General features: G+C 40.5%; 1 protein-coding gene across 3 annotated transcripts in view; it reads right to left on the bottom strand.

The window, feature by feature from the left end:
* Positions 1-23,102, bottom strand: part of LOC136759978 (fibroblast growth factor 13) — a 120,352-nt gene that overhangs the window by 57,984 nt on the left and 39,266 nt on the right. For 2 of the 3 annotated variants that reach the window (XM_066715165.1, XM_066715164.1), the window contains exon 3: positions 2,254-2,421. The exons of the other annotated variant lie outside the window; for it this stretch is intronic. In XM_066715165.1, the coding sequence (XP_066571262.1) occupies positions 2,254-2,421 (168 nt within the window). The remainder of the gene's footprint in view (positions 1-2,253; positions 2,422-23,102) is intronic. 3 annotated transcript variants of the gene reach the window in all.

Genomic DNA, 23,102 nt, shown 5'->3' with positions numbered 1-23,102 from the left:
TCTGCAGTAAGAGTTCTGCCCAGCACACAAAGTAGGGAAGCCAGTCTACTGAAGGCTCCTGCCAGAGGTTTCGTTTCTCGTCCTTAGCAGTTGACATAAATGAGACCATGTGATTCTGCAGGAAATAAAACGGAAGAGATTTTTGTCCCAATAAGTCCTACCTCCAACTTAAGACGGGGGAAAGGCAGTAAGTCGGTGACAGAATGGCGAAGCTGTGTTGGTCCCAGCACTTTGATATATCTGTGTTCATGAGGCTGTCTTTGAAGTGCAAACTAGCTGCCACTCTTCGGGAAGAAAGCGGCACAATAAGAAATGCTTCAGAAGTCCTACAACAACATTCAGATCCATGCACTATTTTTAATATTAGCTTACCGACTTGCTTTGTTTTCATTTTCATAAACTGCATTCTTCTATCTGGTTCAAGCAGAATTAAATACTAAGAAAGGGCTTGTTGGTTCTCTGTGCACATGTTGTAGCATCTCTGCTGGGGATGAGGTGAATTGGGAGGTGTACTGCGGCTTAGGGGTAAAAAGGTGGCAGATGCAAGGGGGATAATAAGGTACAATCACATCCTGAGAGGTATCGTCTCCCTTTTCCTGCAGCTCTGTAGTCTGTGTTCTGAAAGCCCAGGAATCACCAGGGTTATTTCTGAACAGATATGTGACACTGAGAGGGAGCATCCACTGCATCCACCCTGAGCACAGATTCCACAGCTAGAAATGAAAGACTTACTTTAAAACTTGTCGTCCTCTCAGCCAGGGAATCACACTTCTCCCCTGCTGGAGTCCCAGATCACCTTCTTCTTGCAATCTCTCTCATTTTTTATTTTTTATTGAAAGCCTTTAGAGGCACTGCGTTCCCAATTTCATACAGAGAGCCATGATGACACCCTCTTGGATTATTTATCTTGCCAAGCAGGACTTTTGAATCGTCAGAGAAAGAGAGTCTTAAAATATTCAGCTACTGCTTGTTTTACTCTAGATTATATAAGGCCCAGGCAGACATGATAAAATATTAATTTCTCTAGGCTGACAGTTTGTGGGTTGTTTGTTTGTGGTTGTGTTTAAATCTACCTTATGGTGTTTGGCAGACAAAATTAGGACAATATACAGTATCCAGTAAAACTTGGATTTATTCTCATCCCGATTCTTAAAGAGTTACAGAAATCACAGGTGTGAAGCAATGTTATCTTAATGCAATGGAACAAATCCAAGTCAAAATGTTGGATTGCCTGTTTATGCTGGTAAGACAATGGCCTTTTAATACAGCCATTGCATCGAAAACTAACAGCTCAGATGGTGTGGGGTGACTTTCCATACATGTTCAATATTGAAACTCTTGAGTGATAATAGCTCCTTTACATACAGTGTCAGATTTTTTCTTACAAACCTGTCTGGCAATCTGAAAAGGAAAGACCTTTACATTGTAAATTTAGCACTCTATAGAGAGGCATGCAAGTCTTACAGAACTGCGTCTACTGTAAGGGAAACAATCCAAGGCAAGCCGTCGTGCATGGCGGACAAGGACGTCGGCCGGACTTCAAATGAGGAAGAAGCTGCAGTGAAACTGATCGAAGAGCCATGTGCACAAGCCAGGGAGGGAAGGGAAGAGGGGAGGGGACGAGACGGGTGAAAGCGTCTAGGTAGGGTGGGGGGGGGGCGTGCCAGTGACACTCTTCGCAAGACAGATGCATCACCACCACCACCACCACCACCATCATCATCTCCATCACAGAGGAACGGGCAGGGGAGGGGGGGGTTGTAGTAAGAGTTGCAAGCATTTCCAAGGGCAGCCAACAGGGCCATGTAAATGAGGTGATTTGCAAATTATACAAAGAGAAACGAAAAAGCAAAAATGAAAATAAATCAAGAAATAAAAGAAATTGAATTTTTGATCTTTTCTTTTACTGCATCATTTTATGCCCACCCCCCCCGCCCCCGCCAATTTCTTTTTCTGCTTGATTAAAATGAGCACATGCGTCTTGGACTGATGGCAACCCCTGTTCATGGTCGCGATCTTCAACAGGCAAGCAAAGTGGAGGCGGTTACACAGGACAGGGTGAGGGCCGCCTCCCCTTCAGCATTCTCCGGAGCACACAATCGGAGAGAGAGGCACCCACAATTAGACGCTTTCCAAATAGTAAAAGCAAAACTTAAAAAACGAAACAAATCAAAATACTAACAAAGGAAACTTAAAATTAAATTAAACCAAGCATTAATGAAACAAAAAAAGATGGATCTGTTGCGAACAAACCTTCTGGTTCTGCGCTTTCTTTGAGGACGACTTGCTTCAGCGGGCAGCAGAAGATTTCGTGACACTTAGTGCGAAAGGGGGACTCTTTTTTCCTTATATCCGCAGAATGGATGGAATCCTGCCGCAACATAATGTACTCCTGGGTACCTGGGGCTGCGTCATCCTGGACTGCAGTCATACCATAACAAAATGAACTGAGGTTAGAGAACGCTCGGCAACAGAAACACAAGCAAACAAAATCAAACAAAATCAAACCAACCCACAAACCAACGCCAAAAGAAAAAAACAGCTACTTCTTAGAGAAAGAAAGTCTCCAGAAAAACAAACAAACCATGAGCTAATTAAATAAGTCAACAAGGGATAGAACAAAACAATGAATGACTTAATGACACAAAACAAATCTAGAGAAACAAGAAATAAAGAGAAAGGGAGAGAAACCGAGAGAGAGAAAAAGAGAAAGAGAAAGAATAGGGGGCAAACAACCAGTGAGCAATAACAAGAGAAGGATTTCATAATGTAGAGCATTTTTTCCAGAGGTTCTCAAACTCTTGCACAGCAGGGAGGAGGGGATAGAGGCGGAGGGAGGGGTCTTGGGGGTCTCTGATAAGGTAAACACTGGGAATTAGGATGTGGGAAATGTCTTAAGAGGACAACCATGGAGGAAAACATGGACATGCCAGTTTTTCCCAGGGACATCAATCAGAGGGACCCAATACAGAGTCATGCACTGGCCAAGGGATATTCTACCTTACTGAGAGACGTCGGGTTGTCAATAACAGCTCAGAGGTGTATTTAGTTTCCTGAATGTCCTCATGGCCCACTCAGAAAGCTGGTGTCCAGCAGCTCAGCTGGAGAAAGCGCTTTTGTTTATTTGTTTATTTTCCTTTATTTGTATTGTGTTAAGTGTTTTTTTTCTTGCAATACACCTTGAGAAAGCAGGGATTATTTTTACTGTACGGAAAGTAGTGGGGAAAAGTTTGTGTGTGGGTTGGGTTTCTTTTTGGCTTTGGGGCATATTTGTGCTGTGAAATCATGAGAAGCCTTTTCAGATCCCAGTTTGAGAACCACTGCTGTACCCAACCAGAACCTCATGGCTGAGCTGTACTCTGCCTTCACTGAACTTGCAGTTTGTCAAGTTTTGGTGTTTCTTTATTGATTTAACCCTCAGAAGATAGACCAAGAGAATTGTTAATATACATATTTGTTAAATGATAGCTTCCTAATCACTTCCAAGGGTTAAAGAACTTAAATAAAATAAGATCAACGTGCTTACCATCCTTTAGTTAGGTACTACACAATGCATGCAAAGAGCTAATCTGATTATTCTTAGTTTCTTAAACTTTGCAATTGTAAAATATATACAAATACAATGTTACATTATTTTATTATTTAACCCTTTAATTACAGTAAAATACATGCATGCATAGTGGACAAGTACAAAACATCTAATTCTTGACTTCCAAAAAACCTATTTAAAGAAGTCACTTATATACAGATATACTGTATATAAATATATTTACCAGTGTATGAAGTCAGCTGGGACCTAGCAAGGGAAAAGGGGTTAACTCTGCATTTGCCTAATTAAGTGAACATATGAACACACTGCACACGTGGCTTACCAAGCACCCACGTTCAGATATGTCTTTCCAAACATGTGACACCAAACAGGTGGACCAGATCAAGCAAACAGGTAGCAAATCTCCCATTCATACATAGTGCACTTCTCCCCTTTAGCATGCCATTGCCTGTATTTATAAGCAGAATTCCCACTATTTGGTATTTGTTCTGTATTTCCTGTGCATGCTTTGAAGCAAGCAACCATTCCTGCCAAGCAATGATGATGGCATATTACAAGCTTTATTTAAGAATAAACAAAGGCAATAGATGTACAAAAAACTGGCCCTTAAATCCATAGGTAGATTCGATCCATCTACCCAAAAGCACATGTACCCATGCATACAGGCAAATTTAAAATGTGCAGGTTCTCACTCTAGCTTAGGATCACAGCCACTTTGAACTTAATATTTGACATATAAATGGCAATACCTTAGGCTAACATTATGTGAAAGACACATCTCTACAACAGAAAGCCATTACTATCATCAATACATGTTCCTTAACATTTTATAATTATATAACAGTAGTCACAAGTGATACCATTTAATAGTACAGTGTGGTGACACTGCAAAACATGTCTGTTGGACTATAGCTTGACCAAGTTTTCCAAAAGAAAACTTTTTTCCTTTACATTTTTTAGTGAGGTGTTCAGCAGATGCACAGCAATACAAGGCTGGTTGGGGAAGCAGGGAGTTAATAATGACTGGAGTTTGAGAATTCCCAGCTCACTGCTCTGTTCTCACATTGTAACAAGATGTTCCTGTACGATATCCTTGTTCATTGTTCCCGTTTCAGAGGGAAAGTGAAGTAATGTTCTCAGTACTAGACACAAAGATTTTAGAAGTACAGTTAATATGGCTGGATTTGCAAACCATTAACCTCAGTTCAAGGTTTGCTCTCTGAAAGCAATGAGATTGAATAAATACAATTTAAAAAAACGGTCTTCCATTCATGTAAGCCATTTATATTCACATCTTAGTTATAAATTTAAGTGATTCTTTCGTAGTTCAAAAACATGACATTAAATTGCAATAATATTGGCCTAATGTGAAAATGGAGCTGCTGCTTACAAAACTAGAAAAAGCTTTTGTAGAGATATTTGAGATGTGTTAAACATAATGGTCTTCAATCATAATAGCAATACAGAAATTTTGTTGCATCAATAAACCTAGATTCTCTCATACCGATCTGGAAAACTATCCACTCATGAGCACCTGATTTCTGAACTTGGAGAGGTCTCTTAATTTTTTCCCCAGAGCTGTATATATATATACATACAATCATACATACATACATACAGTTAGGTCCATACATATTTGGACAGTGACACAATCATTTTGGCTCTGTACTCCGCCACAATGGATTTGAAAGGAAGCTATCAACATGTGGTTTAAGTGTAGACTTTCATCTTTCATCTTCAACTGAAGGCAAAACACCCAAAAGAACAAGCAGGAACTTAAGGGCTCCAGACTTCAGGCAGTCATTGTCTGCAAAGGATTTGCAACCAAGTATTGAAATTCACAATTTAATTCATGATTATGTTATTTTGTCCAATTACTTTAGAGCCCCTAAAATTGGGGGGGGGGGGGGGGGCACAAATAAATTCACCCAAATTGGATGTAACTACCTTCAAATTAAACATGAAAGTCTACACTTAAAGCACATCATGTTTCCTTTCAAATCCATTGTGGTGGCTTACAGAGCCAAAATGATGATCATTGTGTGACTGTCCAAATATTTATGGACCTAACTGTGTAAATCTCAAATACAAAAAACATTTTCCAAGTGATGGAAATAACGCAGGGTATGTGTGAGCATGCCTGGGGTGGGGGCAGACAAAGAGCTGTCAGAGCAGACAGACAGGCTGCTGACACAGCACAGCATTCATAGGCCAGCAGGGAGGCCATATTTCACATAGCCATTTAATTCACTTCTCTAAACTTCTCTAAATTACACCACTGACAGTGAATTAGGAGTCACTTGTAAATCTGAATGTATGCACTGACACAATACAGTTTCTTCTGTACTGCTATACTTGTTTTGGAGGATTTTTGTGTTATCCATTCTGACTCTTTAAAATGTTGGGAATATGTAGATTAACTTGCTTCCTGCAAACTGATACAGTTAAATACAAACTGCTGCTCTCTGACTTGGTAAGTGAAGTGCAATGACAATTTCACCAAGCTCACCTAGCTTGTTTTTGTATTGATCCCATCCTTTCAATCTGTCCAAACCATTCCTCCCCCTGCATCTCAGCAGAATTCAGCTAAACTGAAACTCAACCAAACACTGCCTAGCGCTACTCCTATATCATCTATTAGCCTCCCACCTCTTACTACATCTCACATACTCTCACCCTCCACTTATCTCTTCAGCATCTACTCAGACACATGGATGGTGCATAGCACCAAATGTTAAACCAGACATCATCTGTAGAATTACTGCCTCAAGAAATGCCAGTTATATGTCAGAGATTGTGGTGGTCAGGATGGATTGATTTTTATTTGGAGTAAATTTAGATCAAAGAAAGACTGAATAGTTTATCATGTACCACCAAAGGCTCAATAAGGCACATCTTTCAGGACTTGTTTTGCAAATATTTTCGGAAAGGAATTTTTCTGTTCCACATGCCTTTCTGACAAATTATAGGAGGCCCTGCAGTGAGCATACATTCAACACAGGGATGGTTTGCAACAGAAGTCGGAAATGTGCCTGTGCATAGAGAGATGTCGATGTCTTGGTGCTGATAGGTGATTTAAAAAGGCCCTTCTCAACCGCTGTTTGAAAAGAGCTACCAAGACCTCCATGACTAATGCATCTATTGGTTATCAAATCGACAAATGTTGTGTCCTCAGAGAAGTAGAACATCAATAATTAATTTCAGGACTGAAATAAATCATTAGCTAGTTGCTCTTTTAAATCTAAAGAGTTGGATGCACCTTTTACGTTTTTGTTTGTTAAAAAACAAAAGTCGAACGATGCTTAAAGAGCTTGATGAATCTTTGCTTCTGACCCACAACTCCATTTCCTACCAGCATCTCATGCCAAGAATGAGCCATCAAGCACGGGCTGATGTGCAGTGATCTATACAGGGGAACTACAACCAGATCAGGCAGCTGGAATTAATGCGCTGTCCGTGGTGCTGAAAAACAATCGACTGCTTGCAGTGAAAGGGAACATTTGAGAAGCTGCAGGCTACACCATTAGGCCCTTCATCCCACCCGCAGGCTCCCAAGAACCGTTCCATTGCTGTATGACAACTTTATCAAAGGCTGAATACCTGTCTGGAAATGCAGCATCACAACACAACTGTGAAAGGGCTGCTTGCATCACTCTGAATACTGACAATATCTCGGGTATTTTGAAGTGCTTTAGAATTGAGGAACTGAGAGTACAATGTTGCATGTACTGTAAGAGTTGTGTCCTGACTACTCAAGGCACCTATGGTTTCAGAAGGACCTTTAACCTGACCACTACCAAGACCCAGACTTTAATTATTATAGCTTGCCTAAAAACAAATATTCAGATGTGGTCAGAGAACACAGCTAAACAGTGTGTGCATAAATGATGGCACTATTCACTCAAAACAATAACCACAAAAAAGGAAACGAACAAACTTAATTGTTTCCCCAAAATATTCTGTTCTTTCTGTAATAAAACAGGCCACTTTTATTGAGACCACTACCATTGTACATCCTGTACTGTTCTTGACCACCATGTCTCAAGAGCTTATTTTGCAGTGTGTCACCTTGCAGTTAACTCTGAAGGGCAAGGGAGGTACTTTTTTTCCCCTCTTTAAAAGCTGGTATACAGGCAGATACAAGCTCTTTCCCTGTTGCCACCTCACTATAATCAATATGGGATAGAACATTCCCTTTTTCATTGGTGCACAAGGTGTAAATCTCACACTATTAACAGCATCTGGGGAGATTTAAATACTTCTGTGAAATATAACAACTTCTCAAATCTCAATGCCAGGTGGAGGAACCAAAATTCGAATGCTGAGGTTTATTTTTTTAATCTCTAGCTAATAGAGAAATGCATTTACGTCTTCAAAGTTCTACTCCTCTATAACAAAACTAATTAAATAACATTTGGTGTTATGTGAACATTTGTAATTTTTCACCTTGCATTTGCAATGTGCTGTCCAAACACTAGCTCCTGCTTCACATTTCACTGAAGCTACATTAACATCAAGTGATTGAAGAACATGTATGCGAGTTTAGAATAAAACCATTCAGGCATGGAATTAACAAATGTTACGGAGCATACGAAGCACTGCAAACCATGAAATGACTGGTCCCATTAACACAATGAAAGAGCTGCTTTGGCCAGAATGTATGACCAGGGCAACTGATTTTCACTCAACTAACTAAATCAGCTGAAAGACAAAAATGGGGGGGGGACAGCCCTCACACTAAACACATTAGCACACTGCAATTGTTCATCCATCAACATGAACACATGCAAGTGTTTCCATTTGTTGTCTTACTATGAATAGTATTTAGTTATTCCACCAGAAAATACAGTGCTGTGCAAAAGTTTTAGGCAGGTGTGAAAAAATGCTTTAAAGTAAGAATGCTTTCAAAAATAGGCATGTTAATAGATTATATTTATCAATTAACTAATTGCAAAGTGAATGAACAGAATAAAAATCTACATCAAATCCATATTTGGTGTGACACCTTTTGCCTTCAAAACAGCATCAATTCTTCTAGGTACACTTGCACAGTTTTTGAAGGAACTCGGCAGGTAGGTTGGCCCAAACATCTTGGAGAACTAACCACAGTTCTTCTGTGGATTTAGGCAGCCTCAGTTGCTTCTCTCTCTTCATGTAATCCCAGACAGACTCGATGATGTTGAGATCAGGGCTCTGTGGGGGCCAAACCATCGCTTCCAGGACTCCTTGTTCTTCTTTACGCTGAAGATAGTTCTTAATGACTGTCGCTGTATGTTTGGGGTTGTTGTCACACTGCAGAATAAATTTGGGGCCAATCAGATGCCTCCCTGATGGTACTGCATGATGGATAAGTATCTGCCTGTACTTCTCAGCATTGAGGAGACCATTAATTCTGACCAAATCCCCAACTCCATTTGCAGAAATGCAGCCCCAAACTTGCAAGGAACCTCAATGTCCTCAGTGTTGCCTGTTTCTTTGTGCTTCTTCAAAAGATCTTGGACAGCACATCTGGAAACCCGTCTGCCTTGAAATGTCTGCCTGGGAGAGACCTTGCTGCTGCAGTATAACTACCTTGTGTCTTGTTGCTGTGCTCAGTCTTGCCATGGTGTGACTTTTGACAGTAAACTGTCTTCCACAACCTCACCTTGTTAGCTGAGTTTGGCTGTTCCTCACCCAGTTTTATTCCTCCTACACAGCTGTGTCTGTTTCAGTTAATGATTGTGTTTCAACCTACATATTGAATTGATGATCATTAGCACCTTTTTGGTATAATTGTTTAATCAGACACCTGACTATATGCCTACAAAATCCCTGACTGTGTGCAAGTGTACCTAGAAGAACTGATGCTGTTTTGAAGGCAAAGGGTGGTCACACCAAATATGGATTTGATTTAGATTTTTCTTCTGTTCACTCACTTTGCATTTAGTTAATTGATAAATATAATCTATTAACATGTCTATAAGCATTCTTACTTTACAGCATTTTTTCACACCTGCCTAAAACTTCGGCACAGTAATGTATGTGTGTGTGTGTATATATATTTATAATTTATATTTATGAGTGATATACACACATTATTTGGCACATTACTTCATATATTCTGCTACATGTTAATGGCTATTGCATGGAGAAGAAAAAACTACACTGGGATGGGTTTGAAAGCTAACGGATCCAGTTGACTGTTCAATCACAGGAGAAAGAAAATAAGATCTATGCTTAAGGGATGCCCTTTCAACTGTCATCGCTTCAGTAACCATTTCATTTCCTGTAAAACCCACTGCACCCAACTGCACACAGTCTTTTCTCTGAGGCTTGTGTCCTTGTGTAGCTGGTAATTTCAGAGACCCTTCAACACGCAGTCCATTACTGAGAACGTTTTCATGTCCACCTAATTGCAAATATGGAGGAAGGGGGGCAGCAGCATATACCAGAACACTGTGTCCCTTCCACAAAGAGCAAAACTGTATTGGCTCCATTCAACACATTATTATAACATAGCATTATATAAAAGTGTATAACACAAAGCTGCCCTGAACAGCAGGGTATGATACAAGCCATTTTCTACTGAGTGACTGATAGAGAGAACCAGTCCTATTAGCTGTGGTTTCAGATCAGTTCAACCCCAGTGAGGGAGGATGATTAAAGCTCAGTGGCAAACCTTCATGACTGTTCTGTGAGGAAAAGGCATTATTCATGAATGCCTATTTATCTCGTGTGAGTCTTCTAAACAGCGCCTGTCTTGAATTACCGTGCAGATCGTTAATGTGTTTTGCTATAATAATTGGAGCCGATTACGTTTGTTATTTATTCTGGCAGGTTTGCAGATGACTAAAAACATGAAACAAAAGAGAAACAGCAGTTTCACAAATAATTATATCTTGTTATATTCTAGATTCATAGATATTCAGGACTGATATACACAGGGAGAGGAGACCCGGTGTATATTTTCTGTATATTGAGTTCCAGCATTTAGGAAAATGTGTCCAGAGACATTGCCACCCAAGAGTAAAAAAACAATGAGCTCACAGTTACTGCTCATATTTAACTATTTGTCATTGTGGAGCTGGATTCCTGGATTTACTGCAGAGGACACTGAAGAAATTAAGAAACATCCCTTTCCTCCACTAACCTATAGGATGTATATTGATAACCACTCTTGCGGAAAAGGCAATTACTATGAAGCCATCCTACTAGCACTAGGTATGTATGAGCCACTGCCAGCGGGGGTTGGGTCAGTGCACACGGCTAGGAAATGGTTTGTGTCACCACAGACATGCTCTTGCTATAGGCTGATGGGGAGGGTGAAGAGAGAGTCTCTGTGTTTTCCCCACTCATGATGTTAACTTCCATGGCAAAACAGTAGTCTACCACTGTAAGATACATGGCAGTGACAAATAGATGATCCCGGACCTTCTGCAGAATTCATTCATCCTGATGAGATGAGAATGGTTTTCTGAACTACCAAGGTCTGTGAGTGAATATGTACATATCCAAGTCAATGATTTGGAAATGTGATCGTCCTAGAGTTGTTTACCTATTCACCCTCAAATATGTTACCCAGATTATATAAAACCAGAACAAAAGAAAACAGCAGGTCAAACACAGTCCTAGCAGGACTGCAGCTGCATAGCAGACTAAGATCACTCTCCTGCAATGTCTGTCCTAGTCTCTCATAGCAGGGAGATTTGTTCCTCTCACATTGTTCCAGAATGATATATCCGTATCCCTGTTCAGGCTTCGCTGTAAGGAGTTGATTCGACTGCGTCTTAATCACTAGCCATGTATTTTTTTTTTTTTTGGCTTCTCAGCCTAATGCAATACTACAGCCTGTAGCTCTAGGGAAATAGTGAGTCACAGCTTAGAGGAGGTTGTATGTGTGTGTGTGCATGTGTGTGTGAGTGCATAAAATAACATTTCAATTTCTATCTGAACAGGGTGACATGTAACAGACTGTGCTTTGCGTTCTGACACCTATCAGCAGTACTTGGATAATTAGTCACAGACTCACATGCAAGACAAATTTTCCCAGAGCAGTTTTTGGGATTCTGAATCCTATTTCCACAGTATTGGTTAGAGATCTCAGGAGAATGGAAATCCATGGAGACTATGCTAGTATGTATATTACATTTGCATTTTACAGCAGGGAGGGTTCACAGATCTATACTATTGTATCCCATCACATGCTGCCTTCTCTGGCTGGTTTTAGTATTGTGTTCTCTTCACTGACACGTCCTTGAACCTGTAAACTGTAAGTTCAGCGCACGCACTGTCAAAATGTCAGCTTCGATTCCCCAGAGCAGAAACACTCACTCACAATAATTGGTTCTTTAACCCCAGGAAGTGGTCACTTCTGTTGTTAACATACAAGCAAAGAGAGGTCAGATGTGATCAGATGAAAACGGGCCGCGATAAAAGTACAGAGGCTGGTTATAGTTCTACTTGAAGCCTGCACCTTGATCCAAATGGATTAACGAACGACACTGAAAGTTAATTGCAACCATACCGCCCTTTGATTTATCTAACCAGACATCAATTTCAAAGACAGAGTCAAAAAAGGTGAATGAAAAATCAAGGGAGAAAAGATTCAGGGGAAAAAACATAAAATACAATTCAGAATCTGAAGTTAAGCTTTGCAAAGGACAAAGCTGCATTTTGTTTCTCACCAAAAAAAGTATGTCCTCGTGTACTGTAAGTACTGTGATTGATGACAGCAGTGGTGGGTCGATCTCCCCTGCGATAACTGTACTATATAGTCTGCACAGAAAAGGTCACCTCTCTGTGTGCCAGAGGGATATCAAAACAGACTCTGACATTTTATATTTATCTCCACAATAGCACTGACGATCATTTGCAGTTAATGACACCATAATGACGTCGGCAGCATTTAAAAGCATGCCGGCATAAACATCTAGGCGGTTGATAATGGCATCAGATCTGGAGATCCTCGAGAGCAGCAGATACGCCGAAGATTTGGTGCGGTAGGGGCAGCAGAAGACAGTGTCTGGGCAGAGAATGGGGTTTAAGCATTGTCTTAACCCCCTCCCCACACAGACTTTAAGGACAACTGCTTACACTGTTCATAATAAAACTATTTCAACCACAAAGGGTTAAATCAAACACAGATTGGTTCACTACTGCCGATATTGTGGCTAGGCTGTACTTAATTTCTTTTTTTTTCTATAAGGGCAAATTAATAACTGTCACTGTATACTAGCAATTCATTTTTCCTCTTCAAGCTAGTGTAGACACTCAGCACAATCACTGCAGCCTAATTGATTCTAATGCATGAGCCACACAGGTGCTCCATGAGTGTGAATCTGAGAGGGCAATACATTTATTCCTGCCAGTTTCTATCCCTACATATGAATTCTCTCTTTTGGCAATCTATCAGTCTTTTAAAGGCTGCATTAAAAAATCAGATGTGTTGTTTTGCAATATACAGTCTACACAACCAGGACTGATCTAGTAACTGGCAGACCATGGCCCATTTCTGGAACCTGAAACACATCTGCACAAGTTTTGACATTCACAGTAAACCTTGTGGGACTGTATAGCTCTTTAATAACAACGTGTGTGTGAGAGAGAGAATATATAGAGAGCATGTGAAAATAAAGCAGTTCTGCAAAGTGTTACACAATTCAGCATAACTCTCATGAAGCTACACAGAGAACGTGTGGAGATAATTCCTTGTGCGACTATTTTATATGACAGCAGAGAGGGTTCCACAGGGATCAAATCCCAAAAGAGGTCTTACACACAGAATAAACTGGCCGCCTTCCGGGAATACTCTCCATATCTTCTGTGGAAAATGACATGCATTCCCAGCACCACTGAGACGTACCAAGTGCACAAATCACAGGAAAAGCCAATGCTATGCATCCCTACAACAGGAAATGGGTGGTGTGGTCCACTGGAACTGGCCCTGGTGTCACAGTGCGGCCTAGTGTCTGCTGCTATAGAATGGGAAGAAACTGAAAGACAGAGAGAGAGTGAGAGATGCAAAGAAGCAGAAAGAAAGACCTTGATACAGAGTGTTTAAAAGAAACAAAAAAGAGGGAGAGGGAGAGAAAGACAGAGGGGAAAAAGGAGCGAGAAACACTGCCACCCAGAACAAGCACTACACTGCCTCAGCTTCAAAAAGAACTGCCCTACTTTGAACACCACAAATACTGCACACAGTCCTTCAGAGAATTGCTGGGTAAGAGCTCTGACCAGAACCTTAACCCCTTCCCTGTAATTGAATGTTACAGGTGTATTCACTACAAAGTAAGAGGAAAGAAGGTGCATGTTCCAGAAAACTGCAACGCTGATTCCTTCTACATGTTAAAAAGACAATACTCTCGAATGAAATATTTTCTATTTGATTTCAACTGTTCCATTCCTGAAAAAACGGCACAGAAAAAATGGCCTTCACATTTGCGTCAATATTACCAAAGGCTAGGACTGCAGACCGTCGCCTTTTAGTGACAGGGAGTTGTTCGCCTGTGCTATGAAATCTGCAGTATCGCAGTAAAGACTGAACACTGACAGCATTCCCAGAGCTGTTCCATTGTTTTTATTTTGTTTTCAGTTAACTGTCTGATTACCAGACTAATTACTTTTTATTTTATTGTTCACCAGAAACTATAGAAACGCTGTACATATGGAGCTATGAGGAGAACCTGGCAAAGATTAAAAGCAACTGCTAATATTCACAATCATACATCTATCTATCTATATCTATATATATATATATATATATATATATATAGATATATAAATATATATATATATCTATATATCATCATTTATCACTTACAGCAAACTACACCAACCTCAAAGATTTTCATTCCACACAATTCTGAGCCATCAAGTGCAGTTAGAAAGTATGGCCAGAAGGTGGCAATCCTCCTGGTTCAGCTTTCCTTTAGTAAAGGTGTGTAAAGCAAAGGCCTTGATTAGCTTCTTAAGTTCTCTGAACAGGTGGGACACTGCAGTTGGCCGTGCATTTTTTTATTTGCAGGTGTAGACAGAGAAAGTAGGACAAGGTCTATACTGACTAAATAGGCTACCGTGTTTCGCAATATAATCACACTGGGGAAAGTAGGACCATGTAAAGAAACAAAGACTGAGCAGGGGAGAGACTGATTCACATCTAACAGGTAAAATCAGTTCTCGTGGGGATTTTTATATATTCTATAATTAATACAGTGGTAGTTGAATGTTTTCATATCATTCGAAATTAGAAGTTTGGTATTTATACAATGAAACTTGATATACATAAAACTTTGATATAAATATTAAAATTTGATGTATTGAATTTTTATATAGAGATTACATTGTTTTAGCCACCTCCTTAAACATTTTGCCTGTAAATATTGTACATTGCTTTGTGACATTTTACCATTTATAAAATTGACAACTGCAGATATCTTTCAGTATTTTATTGAATTGGACATCTGCCTTCCTAATACTGGTCAAGTTCCCTTTGATTGAAATATTTTAGAACACATGTCCAGATACCTTAAAGATCATCTTTATATTATTGCAGCTCTGATTATGGCTTGGAGATAATTTGATCTATCACTGGGCTAGTCAACCCGAATCAAGTTTTCATCGGTCCCACATAAAAATTTGTCAAGGACCCTGGTTAAGCAAACAGAGTGACTTAAAAAATACATATTTCAAATTGTATTACTTTACATAAATACAGAGAAAAAAAAAAATATTTTTTTTTTTCTGTAGTACATTGCAAAATCATTCATTCATTAAGACCTATTAGGCTAGGAATGTGCCTGAGCTCAGTCCAATCTATAGGCTTATTCACACTATTCTATCTAATATATACACTCACCTAAAGGATTATTAGGAACACCATACTAATACTGTGTTTGACCCCCTTTCGCCTTCAGAACTGCCTTAATTCTACGTGGCATTGATTCAACAAGGTGCTGAAAGCATTCTTTAGAAATGTTGGCCCATATTGATAGGATAGCATCTTGCAGTTGATGGAGATTTGTGGGATGCACATCCAGGGCACGAAGCTCCCGTTCCACCACATCCCAAAGATGCTCTATTGGGTTGAGATCTGGTGACTGTGGGGGCCAGTTTAGTACAGTGAACTCATTGTCATGTTCAAGAAACCAATTTGAAATGATTCGACCTTTGTGACATGGTGCATTATCCTGCTGAAGTAGCCATCAGAGGATGGGTACATGGTGGTCATAAAGGGATGGACATGGTCAGAAACAATGCTCGGGTAGGCCGTGGCATTTAAACGATGCCCAATTGGCACTAAGGGGCCTAAAGTGTGCCAAGAAAACATCCCCCACACCATTACACCACCACCACCAGCCTGCACAGTGGTAACAAGGCATGATGGATCCATGTTCTCATTCTGTTTACGCCAAATTCTGACTCTACCATCTGAATGTCTCAACAGAAATCGAGACTCATCAGACCAGGCAACATTTTTCCAGTCTTCAACTGTCCAATTTTGGTGAGCTTGTGCAAATTGTAGCCTCTTTTTCCTATTTGTAGTGGAGATGAGTGGTACCCGGTGGGGTCTTCTGCTGTTGTAGCCCATCCGCCTCAAGGTTGTACGTGTTGTGGCTTCACAAATGCTTTGCTGCATACCTCGGTTGTAACGAGTGCTTATTTCAGTCAAAGTTGCTCTTCTATCAGCTTGAATCAGTCGGCCCATTCTCCTCTGACCTCTAGCATCAACAAGGCATTTTCGCCCACAGGACTGCCGCATACTGGATGTTTTTCCCTTTTCACACCATTCTTTGTAAACCCTAGAAATGGTTGTGCGTGAAAATCCCAGTAACTGAGCAGATTGTGAAATACTCAGACCGGCCCGTCTGGCACCAACAACCATGCCACGCTCAAAATTGCTTAAATCACCTTTCTTTCCCATTCAGACATTCAGTTTGGAGTTCAGGAGATTGTCTTGACCAGGACCACACCCCTAAATGCATTGAAGCAACTGCCATGTGATTGGTTGGTTAGATAATTGCATTAATGAGAAATTGAACAGGTGTTCCTAATAATCCTTTAGGTGAGTGTATATATATATATATATATATACTTCCATGCATATACAAATTTGATATTAAAATTTCATATATAAACATCAAACCTGAATGTATATATATGAAACTTTGATATCATATTTGTATATGCATGGAAGTCTGTATATATAGTTTACACTATACATAGTATAGTATAGTATAAACTCTAATGTTGGATATGTGAGCTCCTATTGGCCAGAGAGCACAAAAGACAATCTAAGAGATTCATGCCCATATAATAACACACGCAGAAAAATAATAAAGGAGCTAGTTTCAGTTTAGCACCAGCAATGGATTCAGAGAATTGACTGTGACAAACGAAAAACAAAACGCTGGCTTAACTGAAGAATACAGAACATTCCTGAGGACACCTGAAGCTGCTCGTACCAGAGACCTACACAGGGATGCTGTGGTATATAGCTGGAGCGGTGTCTGGGTGTTGCAGGACGCTGGTGATAGATGCATCTGTGTGGGGTAAGTGCTTCACACTGGCTTTTATTTCACGGCTGGCTGCAGCACAGACCAGCACAGTAACAAGCTGCCCGCCCTCTGCTGGAAACAGACTGGGGAGGGGCACCGAGTTATTGATGACACCTAGCACAGCGTGCCCAGGGAGCCGTAGCCCCCTTTCCCAGTCTCTGCCCAAGCTCACAGCCCTCCCATTCTCCGTTGTTTTCTCTTTCAAAGCACAGAGATGCACATCACTGCATAGCCATGTTGTCAGCTCCTCCATCTTCCCTGGCCTTATCCCTGCCTGCAAGATGCCACTCTATGACTACTGCTAAATCAAGTCTACTTCATGTAAACCCCAGGATAGGGAACCCTTGTCTTATCAAATATTAACATCATTAATACTGAATATTCTCTGCTCTGTGAGAACGGGAGAGTAGCCCACATACAAAGATGCTTTCACCACGGGATGTCTAGTTCTGTTTCCTCCTGCTAGTCTGCCTGTTACAAGATCACCAGTGTCTCTCAGTGCGCATAGGGGCATCTCTATAACAAACCCCACAAACAACACTTACAGTCTTGTGTACAGCACAGGGTCAGAGAAACTCCTAACCTCTCAGCAGACTGCCAGAGCATTACTCGCTTCTGGAAAGGCAGCTCTGGGTCTGCCTCTTCACCTTTTCCTGCATCTCTACACTTCCATCTCAGATTCAAAAAGGCTGTAAAGGATGGGCCTGACAGGATAATACAGGTCTTCTCAAAGCCATAACAGGAAACACAGGTAAACAAGCACGGAGCACGTCAGCATTTGCCAAGTATGATTTCGGTTTCGGACTATAAAATATCAAATGAGGCTCGCAGGGATCAAGTGTGCAGTTGCCTACAGCTGTCTGTGCCTGTCTGGCAGAAGTAGTTTTACAAGCGAACAATTTAGTAAGGTAAGTTACACAGAACACTAGTCAGTTTCATGTACAGTGACACACACTTTGTATTGCAACGCCTGGTTATACTTTCTCATTTACTGAAGCACAGTTATGTGAAGTATTGAAAAACTTGAATGTAATTTTGCCTGGGTCCTTAAAACAATCATAATTATGCATTGATTGTGAAGGCAATATAATTAACCCCTTCACTACTTTGCCTAACATTTTAGCTCACAGCGCCGATTTCAGACTGCTGTTCTATAATGCACACACACAGAAGCCTATTGCAAGATATTATGCAATAGCTTAATTCTGGACTATGTGATTTGAGTGCTTCAATGAGTTGTTCTTTAATTGCAGTGTGTTCAGGACTGCATACCCTAACCTATGACTTTAATCCTCCAGCCTGGTTTTGGTGGCTTTGACACAGGCATTAGTCATCAATGCTGCCTGTGGGCTCCATTGTCCTGGAGTGAACCGGTCTGGCAAACCCCAATGTACTGCAGATCGATGTAAAGAACTGTTCAGAGCAAGGCAACTCAGCCTTGACAGATCCCCAACAAAACACCCATTTAATTCTTATGCAGTAGAAAGGCACATACCTCTCCCACCGTGATAAGCGTACTAACGACACAGAACACTGGAAATGTTCCACACACGATTAAAGGCCATTGCACACTGGATCCAATACATCATTTGAAGTCCATCATCCGCAAAGTTGTCCATCAGCCTGTCCTGCTTCTTGTGCTGGTGTGCATCTCACAAGCTATGTTTCTTACCTATTTAAATTCAATGATATATTAAAGAAATTTAAAAAATCCTTATCACACAAAAACTACACCTCACCATAAAGACACAAAAGCAGAGTGCATGGTTTAACATTAAACTGTTTATTTAAAAGTGCAAATCTTTGTAAATTATGTCAGTCACTGTGCTTAACTGCTTTCTAGGAGAATTCTAGCTACATCAATTGGTACCGTTCATGCCCAGCTCCTCCGCGATAGCTTGCCATATATTGTCTGTTTATATTTATTTGTTAGTTGTATAGTTCTTTGTGGTTAGACAGACAGATTATATGCTTTCCCATCAATCCACGTCTTCCTGTCATTTTTCATTTGTCAGTCATTTTGTAAGCATGTAAAATCGAATCGAATCAAACTCATTTTGATTCCAAAACTGACGCATCACTTTCATACGACAATTACGTACTCAGTGTGCAAGCTGAGACAGGGATGCACACACTATTTTCTTTTTTATCTTTTTACGCACGTAAAAATTGGATGCATCATCGGATCCAGTGTGTAAAGGCCTTAACAGTTATGTAATGGTGTTGTCTTTCTAATGAGCAGGCCAGTAGGAATAGTTTAAAGATAACTGGGATATTTTAGTTGTACTATACCCAACGCTAGAATATGATTTATTGGTGATTGGTTAAGCTATAAACCACAAATATGAGCAGAAGAATTGTGTATTTAAAAAAAACAAAACTATATGCAGATATCTAGACTAAACAATCAACTACAAAAAATCATTCAATTGGAACAATTCCCCCCCCACAAACACATACGAAAAATGAAAACAAAATCAACTGCCGACAGGCAACAATATGAGCCTTAAAAAAGATCTTCCTGCTGTGCAAAAAAAACAACATTAATGATGTGCTCAACATGGAATACATTATTGACCCCGTGTGTGACGTGAATCTCAAATTAGAAGTGTGATGTTGTAATTTCACACGCTGCTTTACAGCAGTGCAGTCAGCAGTGTAGTCAGCAGCCCAAGGAGATGATGGGAGAGCAGGCTCTCTCCAAACGCTGGCATGTCCTCCATCGGGAGCAGCAACTTAGGATGAAACCAGTAAGTGGAGCCGACCTGAGGCAGATGTGCAAAACCGCGTAACTCATCTGAATAGGAGTTTTCCAGGAGGTGACTAAGGGTCTGCGTGGGACTGGGTCTGTCTGTTCACCAGTGTGAAAGTCCTACCACGGAAAGTGCATCTGGGGGGAAAGCTCAGGCCCACTGCTATGGCATAACTGCCTCCCATAGCCAGTGCTCACCAGGAAGCCCAGGGATTTGCTTTCATTTAACAGGCATTTGTCATTGCGTAATCCCCAGATCAGCTCTCTAACACACACACAAAGATTTATATGTACACATAAACATAAATAAATGATAAAAAAAAGGTCTTTCCAGTAGAAAGACACAATGCAGACATGGGAAACAAGAGAGCTGGGTCCCCGTCCCTGGAAGGGTTCTCCGCCACGCCCCGCCCCTCCATCCTGGCTGCCGCAGCTCGCTGTCAGTTAGGATAACCACAACCTGCTTCTTCCCGCAGACCCCCCCCTCCGTGAGGAAATCCACTGTGACAGTAACAACTGAAGTATGAGCTCCAAATCCATCATACTAATCTCGGCTACTCACATGGATTGCCTTGGTTTACAATGCCAAGGGGGGAGGGCAGTGTGTTTCGGATTTAATTCATTTGAATGTGCGTTTACATTTTTTTGTATACACGATTTTCTTTTCTAATTTGAGTATGGGTTCCATAAGCAAGGCAAGGGAAGTCATTTCCAAAGCCAGTGATCTTGCTTCCCCCGCTTTTTAAAATTAGCATTCTGATCTCCCCATTCTTGCTACTACCATTAAAGAAATCCTAACCTGTTTTGATCCATTTGTAAACAAACCCACAGTCCATAGCCCTGTTGCTATTCATTGCCTCTGTATGTGGGTATTTTCAACATCTTAATAATGGAGTAAAAACACAGACTGTCACGCTACTCACAGCAGCAATCTGCCTGTGTATTTAAATACGTCTGAAATGGAACTGTAATAACCCCAGTAATAGGGCGGTAGTTACCAAGCAGAAAATGGAAAATCGACGAGATGAAATAATTTCTCCTAAAATGACCCAGCATAAGAGCAGTCAACGCTCTGCTGAGATTAAGATGAGCAAAGTAAACAGACAGCTGTTTCAGGATAGATCAGATAAACCAATCCTGTCCTTAATCACTAGACATTCTTAATGGCCTTTTCTGTTAACTGGCTACTAAAATACTGATCAAATGGACAAAAACAAATCCTTTTTAAATGCAGAGGAAGCACATCAGTGCCAAAATACACAGCCAGACAGCGAGCCAAGAGCTGAAGTCTGCCTTTTTTTTTTTTTTTATAAAGTTTGGACTTTATAGAGTTTGGCTGGCAGGAGCTCTACTGACCGTAAAGTCAAAACACAAAGATTTCCCTAAGGAAACATGGAGTCAGATTCTGAAATGTAAATCACCTGATTAAGTGTCCTCAAATTACCCAGCATTTAGTCTAAAGATTGCTTTCCAGCTCTTGGGGATATTTAATAAAATGGACCTTCAAAACCATAGCTAAGACTATGATCTGGTTACATTTAGCAAAAATAAAAAATATAATAATAATAAAATGACCATGAATTGAGTTTACATACTAAAGATGGGAACTGCTTCAAAACACAACCAAAATAGGTGATAAACAACCAGAGGGCTACCATGCATTTTAATAAATGACAATACAAGAGAAAAAGGGGAAATAAATATGAGCAAGAGGACATTATTCAGCCAGTGTGTATTTTAGAAGTTCACGTGCCTATACTGATTCTACATCCTGTGAAGGGGAAGAGAAACAAAACTCACATGGCACAGCAGGGCCATTTACTAATGGTCTACTTCAGACTGCTGTGCAAAATGTACTAACAAAGGAAGACAATAAAAACATATATACATACTAATATGTAAGTATGTTAATTACAAATGTATACAATTAGCTCCACATGATAATCTAGGTTTCCAAATAAGGTAACAAACAGCGACTCTACAGCATCTGAAAGCCTGCAGCTGGTAAAACCTGAAATTTCTCAAACATCAGGGGTCGGATTTTCATGCCTGAAGAATGAGAAGGGTTTATAATTCACCTCCTACAAGCACTGTACCTCTGGTTTGGATTTCCATACCAGTTTTGTCAGGTGAACCAGACCTTGTCATTTCTCCTTTTGTATTACCATATCCAGACCCCCCCCTGTCCCCCTGCAGCCCCCAGTGTTGTAGGTTACACCAGCTTGAATCCTGTGTCTATTTGCAGGTTACATGAGACACCCAAGCTTGCTCTCCTATACTGTCCATGGCAGTGCCAGAGTCCTTCTTTAACAGAGGCTAGCTACAAAGTGTGCAATGTATATGCAAATCCCACCACTAAGACTTTTAGTGCGTCATCATTTCTGTATGTAAGCGGATACAAAAAAAAAAGTTAAATTTATTATTTCCAAGATGCCGAAATAAAAGTGTGATGTTTCTCATAATATTAGATAATATTAGGCTCTGAGAGGGCAGGGAATTGTGGGAGGGTGTTTAAACAGTAAAGAGGATTAGGACAGGTTATCTAAAGTGGAAACTTACTTCCTGTTACGGGGAGGGCAGGGGGCTAAGGAACCTGATGACGTTCTCTCCCGCCCTCATCAAATCTGTTAAGATTCCCAGCGATTGGGAGGAACCATATAAATAGCAGAAGCTATTAAAATTCTTCCTCTGGGAAGGTACTTAATCAAAATCTTCAAACAGAAAAGATGAAAGGGTCCGCCTTCAATTTTTCACAATGTCACCACAAGGTCCACCTAAACAAACATCTCTCTCTAACTGACAGAAGTAGTGGGATGAAAGAAGGAAAGAAGAGACAAGTGAATCCTCAAGTTGCATTTACCTGGAACAAAATTACAAAACAAAAGGGCCAAAAAAATGGAACGAGAGCGCTGGAACTTGTGCCGCTGCTGAGGGGAGTACATTTTCCCTGAGCACAGCCACAGTCTCCCAAAGTCAAATCACAATGCAGAAAGCTACAAAGAAACTTGCCTAACAGAACAAGCTGTCACTTGTTTTTAGTGTGCTGAGCTGTAAAACAGTTGGCATAATACAGCAGTGGATTGAATACTTATAGTCAGGTATCATCCCGAGGTCAGCTTCACCAAGCTCCCTAAAATAGCTTGGATGTCTTCAGTCTGCAGTCATCTTACAAAAATAGTATTTCACCAAAGAATGCTTTTGTAAATGCTATCCAAATAGCTGATAGATTAGATATTTTCTGTTCTATCGTTTAATTTTCTTCAGTGGT

This window comes from Amia ocellicauda, chromosome 10 (genome assembly GCF_036373705.1).
Source record: "Amia ocellicauda isolate fAmiCal2 chromosome 10, fAmiCal2.hap1, whole genome shotgun sequence".
Classification (NCBI taxonomy): domain Eukaryota; kingdom Metazoa; phylum Chordata; class Actinopteri; order Amiiformes; family Amiidae; genus Amia; species Amia ocellicauda.
Note: the sequence above shows the minus strand (reverse complement) of the source record. Positions and strands in the feature narration are given on the sequence as shown.